We start from the raw sequence: 12,562 nt of genomic DNA, 5'->3' as shown, positions 1-12,562 counted from the left end.
CAGGTGAAAAGAGAAAGGAGTAATGGGAGTGACAGAGGATAGGTATGCATTTCTTGTATTTGTTCCATAGCAGCAGTCACAAAGGCTCCTTGAACTGGCTAAGCAGTGAGACAGAGAAGCAAACAGCCGAGTCTGTGCTGTACCCACAGAAGACAGTGTGCTGTTTACCTGCCTGTGTGCCCAAGTGTGACCCTTGCATGTGGACAGTGTTGTTGCCCACGGTGATAGCCAGCAGCTTAAATTTTACATGTGGCTCATAAATTAAACAGAGAGGGTAGGCAGGAGAGACAGGTAGCTGGGAGAGAGGAAGCACAGCGCTGCAAGATTTAAAAAAGTGTTTTTCTAGATTAAAATTATATATATTTTTAATCTGTTATAATAATCCCTGTGTTTGGCCAGCTGCACCTGCATCATTTATGGCAGTACAATGGAAAATACTAGGTAATTTTTTACATGTTAGTCATATTGTCGTCTTGTTTTACTTCCTTGAACATAAGGCTGATCAATTATTAATTTTTCTTGCTTACTAGGTGCTTTCATCTCAGGGAGTTGTATTACATGGAGCACTCCTGTAGAATATTCCTTTCATAACATGGAGAGGGAGCTGAGTTCACACTCAGTGCTTCTGTCATGGACATCCTTGGTTCTCCTCGGGGCATCCCAGCTTTGAACGTTAGGGGAAATATTAAGTGTTCATGCTAATACACACAGGGACACCACAGACAGCTCCTAATCTTAACAAGTAAACTACTTGCTGCATTTTGTGGTGCTTCCAAGATCAAGGTGTTTGGTGTGAAGGCTAAAACTTATAAGCAATGACTGACACATAAGCTGTCAATGATAGAACAAGATATTCATCTAGCCTAATAAGGCAGAGAAGGTCGCACTGTAAAATAAGAGGCCACAGCCTGAAGTCTCAAAGATGGCACAAAATAAAATGTGCAATATCTAAATTATTGAGATCTGTTTTGAAAAGCCTGAGCTCCAATTCTCCTCCTCATTGTCCAGTTGTTATGTTGCATGGCAGCATTGGGACATATCATGACTTCAACAAGCTATTCTCCTGAGACCATAAGGGCTAACATTGATCAAATACTTTTCCAAAGTGTACAACATGCCCTGCCGTTATAAGCATAAGACAAATTACTTGTCATATTCTGTTGTGTACTGTGTTGTGTGTGTACAGATGGACAACCAAGATTCGGTGCGAACTCTGTTGAAACGGGCAGAAGCAGAGTTGAACGTGCGCGTGGCTGATGCTCTAAGGAAGCAGGAGGATCCTCTGCAGAGACAGCGCCTCCTGGTGGAGGAGGAGAGACTCAAGTACCTTAATGAGGAGGAACTCATCATCCAGCAGCTCCAGTCAGTAACAGTATTAGTACATGGTTGTTGAAATCCCCAATCTCTCAGTAAAATTAAAAAATAATAAATAAAAAAAAATAGTAAGCAAAATGTGTCCATCTGCAATTCTTGTATAGTAACAAAATGAGTGATTTTTCGTAAGTGTATTCATTACATAGTTATATGGTCTAAGGGGAGTTTTTTTTATCACACATTTCATAATTGCTTCAAACATGACCAAGTTCCTATCTGCTTTATAATGAGATGACTCAAACGGTAATGCGGTGATAGGATGGAATTGTAACTGTAATTAAGCTTGGCGTAGAGCAAGATGCTTATTAAGATCAGAGGTATGAGACAGTCCAGCATCTAATTGAAGTGACTGCAAAATCAGAGCAAAGAGCTACCTTGACATTTAATAATCAGATAACTTGCTTCAGTAATTCTTGAGTCTCTCTGTGAGCAGAATAACAGTTCCTGAATCTCACTCTGAGCGGCATTTTGATTGCAGACTAATTGGTTGAACTGTTAAATGATCTCTCCTAATCAATGTGTGTTATTCTGCCTGGCTAATGGCCAATTTATTTCAGTTAATGATACATAGCTTATTCATAACTTGAGGCATATTTACTTGGCCTATGTCTCACCAGACCATACACACAGTGGACACACATTGCCTCAGTTGTTGCAAGAAACCTTAAAATACCCACCTACACTCCTCCAGTTCAGCTGTCCAGAGCTGCTGATCTAGCTGCCAGGTGATTGAGACAGTTTATTGGCAGAAGTTAAACTTGAACTTGAAAAGCATAATTCTGAGATAAATATTCAGTCAAACTTAAGTGTAGCAGAGGAATCCCTGGTGTTCAGCCTTCTGTCTGTTCCATTTCAGCGACCTGGAGAAGTCAGTGGAGGAGATCCAGAAGGAGTCGTCTGTCAACCACAAGCTGGTGACAGTGCAGGAGCTGGAGGAAAAGGCCACCGTTCTGAGAAAACTGGGAGAAACACTCACAGAGCTGAAAAGTGAGTCATGCTGGCGTATTTCACACTATGTGCGCAGGCACAAAACAGAAAACAGTTGTATACTCTGGCAGACAGTTTATAATGCACTAATTACTCACCAAGGCACTGATTATCTTTTAGTCACCCACAGCCAGTCTGTCAAACATTTAATCAGTCTCAAATTGCTTAGATTGCTCATTGTCTTAATGAACTCCCTGACCATTTACAGGGGTTCAAAAAGTTTTATCTGATTACCACAGAAGTCTTTCAGCATCTTTGATCAGTTGAGTTGTTGCTTCCTGTGATACTCCTCTGCTTTCTCCTGCAGATCAATTCCCGGGCCTGCAGAGTAAAATGCGGGTGGTGCTCAGGGTGGAAGTGGAAGCCGTCAAATTCCTGAAAGAAGAGCCTCACAGACTCGATGCCCTGTTAAAACGCTGCAAGACTATAACAGACACCCTCGCAACCATGCGCAAGTATGAACCTGTTCTGACTGACAGCAACAGTACATGAGTACCTGCTGTAATTTACAGCCCTGTATTTGTTGAATTAATAGCTATATGTAAAGAAATTACTGCTGAGCTGTCCTTACACAGACTTAGTCTCTTGTACATTTTTTAATTATCCTCTAAATACTGATGGAAAAGCCATTGTCCATTAAACTCTCACATAGTGACACTTGTAGTGAAATATATCCAACATTAGCTGACACAAAAAGCAATAAACATTTGTTATTTTTAAACCAAAGCTCTGAAACTTGCAAATATAGAGAAATGATCAATAATATTATATGTAGAAAAGTCCTGAAAAGTGCACTCATGCAGACAGTATTAATGTGACCACCTGTCATTATTGTAAACACTGTTAGGTCACATGAGTAACGGCTTTTTAATTGTATGGCGAGTGTGGAGTTGAACTTATGATGTGCCCTCCAGCATCCAGCTTTATCTCCTAATCAGTCTTGTGTCCAAAAAACATCTCAGATTCTGGTTTAATTAACCTCACTGGTGAAAAGAACTCATCAAATTACAGTTTTACTCTCGTCTTTGTGTCACTGCACAAAGCTCCAAATCTTGAACAAAGTATCAGGTGCACAGTTGTGGCAAGGACCAAAACAAACAGAACACCAGCACTCACAATCTTCTTATATGCTGTATTTCGGACAAAAACACACTAAATAAAAAGATTACAGATATGTGAGTGCTGGTGTTTTGTTTGTTTTTACTCTCATTGTGGCAAAAGTAAGTTGGAGATTTATTCAGTTTTGGTGGAGGTTTGTGCCATTCAGTGATTTGACTTTTTGGATTGTTGTTGACATTCAGCAACAATTGTTTTCACTTCAAGTCATGTATTAGTCATAGTTTACAGTAATTTCGCAGAGCTGATGAATTAATGAATCTTCCATGTCTTACCAAGGCAAGCGAATGAAGGCGTGTGGAAGAAGCAGGAGGACTTTTCTAGTCCTTCTTTAAAGCACAACGAGGATTTGCGAAAGTTTTCAGACTTTGACATCCCCACCAGCACACCCCTCACCATCAATGACCTTGGTGGAGGAAACAGCCTGTCCAACTGGAGCCCCCACACCAGCCTCAGCCGTAGCCATGGGAACCCGTCCGGCCCTCACAAGGACAATCACCCCCCTGTTCCCCACAAAGGCAAAGCCCTGGAGGAGCTCGAACGACGTGCTGCTGCTGACAAAGCTTTGTCCGTGGAAGTACGACTGGTAGGAATGACTGTTCTTCACATTTTTCCCCTGTCTTTTCAGCATGTATGTGGTCTGGATTAAGAATCATACCACAATAGTACTGCAACACCACAATTGTTAAGTTAAAAATGTGTTTATCCATCTCTTCATTCCTCAGGCAGCAGAGCGGGACTGGGAGGAGAAGCGAGCAAGTTTGACCCAGTACAGCGCCCAGGATATCAACCGACTGCTGCAGGAGACCCAGGCTGAGCTAATGAAGGCTATTCCAGACCTGGACTTTGCTGCCAAACAGATCAAGCCCTCTTCCAACACACCATCCTCCCAGAACCTCCAGAGTGGGGTGGGAGCCTCAGAGCACCGTGTCCACAAGCCCCAGCACAAGCTTTCTGGGAAAGAGGGAGGATCCAGGCGTGGCTCTGGTAAGATGGGGAGAGTTCAGTGCCTCAGTATGAAGCATTATCATTATCTTCAAACTGTCATTTCTTCAAGAGCTAAGAAAAACTAAGTTTGTACTTTGTTTTTATGGTCACCATCATGCATTTTTTATTTAATCCAGTTGGCTTTGAAATAGCTGTACGAACCATGCAGGTCTTCAAATTTTCTCAAGAAAACATGCTGCCTAAAGGAATTTTTTTTAAAAAGGAAAGGTTTTGTCAATGAAATAAGTTACTCAACATAGCATTCAGTATTGGGTAAAGTACATTTCCCACACTACTCATAAATGCCTCTTAGCTTGTCCTTAAAACATTGTAAGTGCATTACTTATGCATGACTCCTTTCTAAGATTGAGTCTGTAACACTTCCTTTTCCAGATGAGCTTACAGTGCCTCGATATCGCACAGAGAAACCCTCCAAGTCTCCTCCTCCTCCACCACCTAGACGCAGTTTCCCGTCTTCTCCAGGCCTTACCACCCGTAGCGGAGAGACCCTTGTTCCCGGTAAAAGCATAAAGGTAACAGAGTGAAAATTCACAGGCATGTAGTTATGTTCACTGCATTTAATGAAGTAAGTATGCTGCTATTAAAACATTTTATTGACTAAAGGACAATGTTTTTATCCAACAAAGATCTCTTGCACAGATAAACATGTCAACCGATTGGCTGTGCCTTATAGAGAGGTGTTTATGTAGACCTAAAGAATATTTTTGTCAGATCAAAACACTGTGTGCTTGTTAATGAAATGTTCACACTGCAAACTTTGGTCTTGGCTTCAGAATCATTAACATTTTTTATATTTGTAGAAGACTGACTCTGAAGAGGTTGAAAGCCAGAAGCCTCACATAAAACTGAGGAGGACAGTGTCCGAAAACCCTCGTCCTGCATCAACACCTCCCACACTAGCATCTGGGGACAAGGAAGAAGGAGAGGCGGAGAAAATTGCTGCCGAATTGGAGGTAAACTAAAACATTGATTGTGCATTATGTTGAGTATATCCTCAATAAGATGTTCAATGAGGGGGAAAACTGCACCCTCTTTATTATTTATGTTACATCCGCAATCTGCCACACATTCTCACAAGCAGATATGCTCACCATCATTACCACATGTTCAAGCAGCAGGTGCCATATGTCCTCCTGCCCCTGGCACTGGGAGAGCCCAAAGATCACATACTGCTCAGTCACACACATCATCACCCAGGGCTCACAGATCACAGCCAGACAGATGGACCCTGATGGCAGCCTGGGCTGTGTTTGAGAGGGCCTGCCTAAAATTTGATGGAACACGGAGATTACAAAAGCAGATTTTGATTATTCAGTGGTTGTTTTGTTTTTATCCAAACATTTATGACCATATTTGAACCTCCCTTTTCCCCTCCCAGCTATTTGAGAGAGCTCCACTAAGGCTCTCTCTGCCCCCTCCCCTTTCCCTGCCCATTAGCCCTCGCACCAGGAAGAGCATACCCCCCTGCAGACTGGACCTGTGGCCTTCTGAGGCCCCAGGCACCGAGGTAACACTCCGGTTGACCCCGAGTGCTGTGGATTGCTGCCCTATTAGGCCTCTGTGTCTATTCCTTTAACCCCTATACCACACACACACAGAAATCACCAGTAATTGCTCGGCCTCTAGCCACATCCGCTCATGCACTCCTCCCGTCTCCTCAAGATGAAATTAACACAAAGTCTCCCTTAGGCAAATATTATTGCTCACCAATGTCTCTTTTTGTTGTTGATGTGCATGCATGCTGTGTTGAGGGAATCCCAACCACAAATAGGCAGAATACACCAAAGCAAGGTCTTATTTTCATACAATTTATGCAGTTTTTTGATTGCATTATGCAGCTAGAATTGGATGGGGGGCTGTGGGGCCTATATACAGTGGAATTACTTTACTTTTTTTTTTACTATTTTAATCATTTGTAAACACACAGCTGGAAGTTTAAATTGCATTAATCTTTTTTTTTGCCACTTGGGGGCAGAAAAACATTGAAATAATCTGACATCCATACAATAGACACTACCATATCACCAGTTTAAAGGAAAAGGAAAAGATCAAAATAAGCATCTGATGTGTAAGATTAAAATTGCTAATCATGTTTTTCACTTGGGAGGTAGAATATAGAATGTTATAGATTACAGCTGCCTATGTTGATGAAGATGATTGAGCCATACAGTAAATGTGCTGTAAAGGGAAAAAAGCTATGATATAAAAGAAGCTAAAAAGCTCCATAAACCAGCAGAGAATTCTGTGTGGTTTTAACTCCGTGAGCAATAAACTTCTCTCATTAATGCCATTTGAGTCAATGTGAACGTCAAACATACTGATTAATACAGGTTTAACTTCACAGAAAGTAATGAAGCACGGTGTTAATTAGCAGTTTTCCCTCTAACCATCTTTGGCAAATGGGTGTTACATTTTGGACACAAACCCACTCACACAGTCAGTTCCTTTATACCCGCAATGAATGCATCACTCCTTCACAACCACATAAAGAATGATCTGAGTGTTTTTGCAGTGGGTTTACAGTTGATGTTGCAGTGTTTTTGTGTATGTGTGTGTGAGAGCCAGTTTGTATGTGTTCATACAGAGAGTTGTTGGATTGTGCTAAAGCAAAGACCAAATCATTGTGTTTATATTTAAACTTCAAGTGCTTTCCTCATTTATAGGGAAGGCGCTTGTCTCCTGTCCCCCACATTGTGTTGACAGAGTGTTTGCCAGTTTCACCCACTGCCTCAGAGGAGCCTGTCAGAGATACCGCAAATTACTCTGCAGATGAGAGTCCATCACAAGACTGGACAGGAAGGCAGTCATTTGGAAGGGCTCCTCAAAAGGAGTTGAGGTCCCAGCATTGTTTTGAGGAGGAAATAGAATTTAAAAAAGAATTGGCCCTGCTGTTGACAGAACTGGAGGTGAGAGTGTTGTCTCCCCTTGAGGCTGAGGAGCTCAGCAAGACTATGGGAGGAATTCTGCAGACTCTGACCATCTCACCACACACTCAAGAAGTCTCTGAAGTCCAACTGAGCGACAGGCCGCTCCTAGTGTGCTTCAGGGAGGAAAAAACAGTGAGAGAGGCCTATAGGCTGCTGCATTCCCTTTTGGAGTCGTCTAAGCCGGTGCTGAAACCCAGAATAAAATCCTCCTTCCATCTGAGCCAGCAGAGCTCTCTGGTGAAGGTTCTGAGGAGAGGGATCGAGACAGGGGACAGGATACTGACACTACAGCATGACACTGAGATTAAGATCATTCCCGAGGCGCAGCAGAGTTCAGTAAACACTACTCTCGAGTCCAGTGGATCAACTCCATCTATGGACAGTCTAACAGAACAGAGCCAGAGGAAAAAAAGAGAAGATGTTCGACGTAACACCTATATGAGGCTGAATAGTTTGGAGGAGACCATTCGTGAGCTGGAAAACACTTTGATAGAGATCAGTGGCCATCCCACATCAGAGCAGCTCTACAATGAGTCATTCTCCAAAAGCTCTCCTGTACAGATTACTGGCAGTCCAACATCAGAGACACAGAAGCCGCCAGTCCCACCCAAGCCATCCTCTCTGAGCCCAGCATCGATCCAGGTTCATTGCTTACACCTGCTGTGCAGATTCCTGCTCTGAAGCAACATGCTCTATTTTCTTTCTTCACTTTTTCTCTCTGGGTGACTGCTGGAATTTGCTTTCAAGCTTCTGATGTCTGCTCCCTGATTAAAAAAAGGCCTATGAATGTATTTGAAATTGAAAGTATGCAGAGGGGACAGACAACAGGCTTGTGTGCTGCTCTGTGATTAGTGGTGGAGCTGCTATCCTGCTGAGCTGGGTTGTTAATTGTTTCTTTATCAATCTGTCCTGGTATCTGTTTTCTGTCAGTAAATCTACTCAATTTCATCTTTTGTTACTCTCAGCAGACAATAAACAAATAAATGCACAGATAATACAGCATTTCTAACTTCTTGTTTTTTCTCTTCTTCAGTTGTCAGTTCAATCAGATTAATCCATCTTCTAACCTTTACCCTACCTTGGAATTAGCTCTCTTTCCTTCAGAAATGCTTTTAAACAAAGTAATAATGGTTTTATGTACATCAGCGCCTGTACTTGTACTTACACAAGCTTAAATAAATATTTTATGTAGGTGTGTCACATTGTAATTGTACACACCTTAAGTTAACCTGGGGAACTTTCCACAACACAGCAAGAAATACAGTTTGGGTCAAGATAATTGCTTTGAGGTAAAATATATGTTTTTTAAAAATAGAGCACAAAAAGCAAAAAAACTGGAAAATAGCAAAAAAAAAGTACAAAAAAGTAGTATTAATATTTGAATTCTCAGGAACCTTTATGAGGACAGAAATCCCCCACCGAAGACAAATATCACCTCAAATGCACCAATGACGACATGTTGAACTCTATTACCAGACATTGCGAGTAGCCTGCTTTCACCTCACCTCCAGCTGACCGCAATACAGCAAAGATGAGTAATAATCAACAGACTTATTGCGTTCCTGTGTCAACTGTTACTATAGTGAGGTGTCTTGACAGCTCGCGTAGTATTCCCTGTAGCTCCGCATGTAGCCTCCCACTCAGGGCAGGGGTGCAACACTTGATAGTCACACTGTCACAGTGAGTTCCAGCTCTCTGATGCAGAGCCAGGGAGCATTCCCATGGGCATGGCTGAGGATTACAGAGTCTTCACACATTATTTCATCACTCACAACTTCAACCGCAGTCATCGTTTGTACATGACCCTTTTTCCTACACTTGTCCAAACCAAATTCACATTGGCCAATCCACTTTCCAGCCCCATCTGCAGTTCAGATTTTAATTAGCATATTAGAATAGAGGTTTATCTTATCAAACACCAAGTATACTCTATATGTTATGTCTGTTTCACATTCAGAGAGGGGTGGGAAGACAGGCAGTTGCCTTTTTTTGTTGCCTTTTACAGTTAATCTTTTATTAGTTTTCCTGTCAGCTAATGTGTCCTCTGTGTGCAGAGGAGATGATGGAAATTTGAATAATGTGTATTTGTTTTTGTGCATATTAGACACAGTCGACAGTGTTGCTCAGCAGGAAAGATCATTAAGCACACTAGCTCATGGATCCTACAGAGAAGCGAGGCCACGCAACGTCAATTTTGATGCTGCATTTCTATATTCTTCTCTTTGTCATTTTCTATTGATGTAAAAGTCTGTGAAGTGGATAGTTCAGTTACATCAGCTTTAGACTCAGATCGTAAAAAACCTCAATGGTCTCAGGAGATAGACTTGCTTACTGAAATCAGACTGTACCGAGTTGATGTGTGTTTGAGGAATATACTAAAGGCACTGAAGAGGAGAAATGACATGTGTTACTGTGTACCGTGTGTGCCAGGTCTGATTCACACTCTCTCCTCTCCTCACAGGGAGGGAATAGTTCCAGTGTTGGTAAGATTGCCCACTCCTCAGCTGCCTCCAAACTGAAGCACCTGCAGCAGAACAGCACAGACAAGTATAAAAGTGGCAAAAAAGAGGACTTCCTGAAGATCCAGGGCCAGCAGCAGGTACAGTATCATTTTTTATAGTCAGCACTGTCAAGGCACGCTTGATCTGGCAGCATCTGTGCAGATGGACTGTATGGTACTTTCCACATTCTCTCAATAATGGTTGCCATTTCTGGTGGTGATGGCCTAGACCATAACCATTGTTAATACATATTTTAAGGAGGCTTGCACAGAATGGGGGTATAAAAATCATAAGAGTGAAGATGATGATCATTAAGAAAAGAGATTGTATTTTACAATGCCCTCAGTCTGAAATTGGGGCAAAGAGAGGCAGTGGTGTGTGCCTGCTATAAATCAATACAGATGAGACAGAGGATTATATGGATGTGGAACAGTATTAAAAAATGTTTCCATGTCTACATGCAGCAATGATGACCTTGTTCTTCAAATAGAAACATCATTTGTCTTGAGCAACCTTTCAAAGTTACATTTTTCAAAAGCAGAATCTCAATAAACTGACAATATCCATGCAGCCCCTCTGTATTTTAAACACCAAATCAAGCACCTCCAACTCCTCACTCCACCTCTCCTTGTCCCACCTCATTACGGCATATCCCCATCATACCCCACTGCCTAGCTTACATTTATCACATTCATGTGTGTGGCACTCTTTCTAGTATTCAAGACATCTTTTTTTTGTTTTAGAGAGACTACTGCAGTTATTAATTGAATTTGAAATCAGTTTAGCTAATGATCAAAAATTCTTTGATGGCAAAGTCAAATTATTGTCACAGTCTAATTATCGTGGGTTTGTCGAAATAGATCAAAGAATCCTCTGTAGGCTCCGTGTCCCACAGAGAGATATGTGTGTCAGACAGGTTAAATTGGTGGAGGGTTAGCGTTTCAATTACCTAAACAGTGTTTTTATGTTTGAAATTCTTAAGCTATCTCTAATTATAGTATCAAAATTCATTAAGAAGTTGAAAAAGCCTTCACTGACTATTATGTTTGACCATGATATACCAGTTTAAGTCTCAAATTCTGATTTAATGGTCTTTAGAGTCTGTAGAGTGAAGTTTGGAGCCTTTTATATTTAATACTAATAACAGGCATAAAAATATATTTTCTATAAACTTATTAAACCTTACTAAAGCTTATTTTTATACATTTGTTTTTATACACTAACGTGATAGCTGGCTCTACATTTTTGCAGGTTTTAATTGGTTTACATTTTAGTATCTTAAAGTAATGTAAAGGACTGAATATAAGGATGCTAAATGGCCTATGAAGGCAAGAAAATTGAACCATTGAAGCATGTCAGTCTAGTAAAGCCAAATGAAGCACCTTGCCTGTGCACAGGAGTAAAAAAAAAAAAAAACCTTAATGTCAATGTCATTTCAGAAATAACAGGAGCAGTGAAGTGCACCTAAACCGCCATACCCCACAGATTTTGACAGGGCATTCAGACACACATTCAGTCTTGAGGTTTGCAGGAAAAATGAATGTGTTAGAGAGAGAGAGAGAGAGAGAGAGAGAGAGAGAGAGAGAGAGAGAGAGAGAGAGAGAGAGAGAGAGAGAGAGAGAGAGAGAGAGAGAGAGAGAGAGAGAGAGAGAGAGAGAGAGAGAGAGAGAGAGAGAGAGAGAGAGAGAGAGAGAGAGAGAGATTGCAAGAGTAATGATACTTTGTTCGCCTCAAACTGAGAGAAGATTGGGGAGGAATCTCTGCAGTGCTGTGTAATAATCACCCCATTGAGTCACACCGGTAATCACTGATTATTCAATATGAGGAGGGCAGTTCTCTTTCCCTGCCATTTAGTCTTTCACGTTACCTCTCTTTCCTTCTTCCTCTTTCTGTACTCTGCAATTTAGGCACGCTGCCCCTTTCTCCTTTTTTCTCATTCCCTATCAGTTTCTCTCATTCTCTGTGATTTGGAAGCTTAAGTGCATTCCTACTCATGTCTAATGAAAGCAAATTAATCCCATTATTTCAGTATGACAGTTGTACACAGTAAGCTCCACAAAAAATTCAAAACAGCCATTGTAAAATATGCTGTATGTGTGAAAGCGGTATCCTCAGAGGGACGGTGGACGCTCAAAGCTAATTGTCAGCATGGGAAGTCGGTGCCAAGCCATTCAGGGTGGCAATATACTGTACCACAACTGCATGACAAATAACAAAAATAAACAAATAAACAGCTGTAATATACCAAGAGGATAAATAGTTTGTTTGCTTGGGCAGTCTTCACAATGGCTAATACCGGAATTTGTGGCATTTTGAAGTATGATGTGCGGCCAGTTTATGAAAGGTCATTTCCTCCATTAGTGCACCAGTAGGTAGAAAAAAGAGGCAAAGCACTCCTAGTATACAACTGCCAGACAAAGTAGTCCCATTTGTTTTAGTGCTACTACTTAATCATACACACAATCCAAACTTTACTAACTGAGCTAAACATGCAGTGTACAGTAGTAGCATTAGTTTGGACAAAAAAAACAACAAATAGCTTAACACCCTTTTCAAACTGTAATGAAGCCGCGAAGCTGGGAGCCGAGCGTAGTGTTGTTGCATTCCACAAGCTGTTAGACTTGAAATTACTTCTTTTGGGTTGGATTT

At 41.3% G+C, this 12,562-nt stretch overlaps 1 protein-coding gene across 1 annotated transcript in view; it reads left to right on the top strand.

Annotated features, from left to right (window-relative positions):
• The window catches only part of srcin1a (SRC kinase signaling inhibitor 1a), an 80,137-nt gene that overhangs the window by 64,021 nt on the left and 3,554 nt on the right, over nucleotides 1-12,562 (top strand). The window contains exons 13-22 of the mRNA XM_062438523.1: nucleotides 1,187-1,362; nucleotides 2,231-2,361; nucleotides 2,669-2,816; nucleotides 3,757-4,063; nucleotides 4,203-4,464; nucleotides 4,858-4,997; nucleotides 5,286-5,438; nucleotides 7,149-7,735; nucleotides 7,826-8,054; nucleotides 9,874-10,011. Coding sequence (XP_062294507.1) covers nucleotides 1,187-1,362; nucleotides 2,231-2,361; nucleotides 2,669-2,816; nucleotides 3,757-4,063; nucleotides 4,203-4,464; nucleotides 4,858-4,997; nucleotides 5,286-5,438; nucleotides 7,149-7,735; nucleotides 7,826-8,054; nucleotides 9,874-10,011 — 2,271 coding nt within the window. The remainder of the gene's footprint in view (nucleotides 1-1,186; nucleotides 1,363-2,230; nucleotides 2,362-2,668; nucleotides 2,817-3,756; nucleotides 4,064-4,202; nucleotides 4,465-4,857; nucleotides 4,998-5,285; nucleotides 5,439-7,148; nucleotides 7,736-7,825; nucleotides 8,055-9,873; nucleotides 10,012-12,562) is intronic.

Source organism: Scomber scombrus, chromosome 18 (genome assembly GCF_963691925.1).
Source record: "Scomber scombrus chromosome 18, fScoSco1.1, whole genome shotgun sequence".
Taxonomy (NCBI): domain Eukaryota; kingdom Metazoa; phylum Chordata; class Actinopteri; order Scombriformes; family Scombridae; genus Scomber; species Scomber scombrus.
The sequence above is the reverse complement of the archived record's forward strand: the minus strand, read 5'-3'. Positions and strand labels throughout refer to the sequence as shown.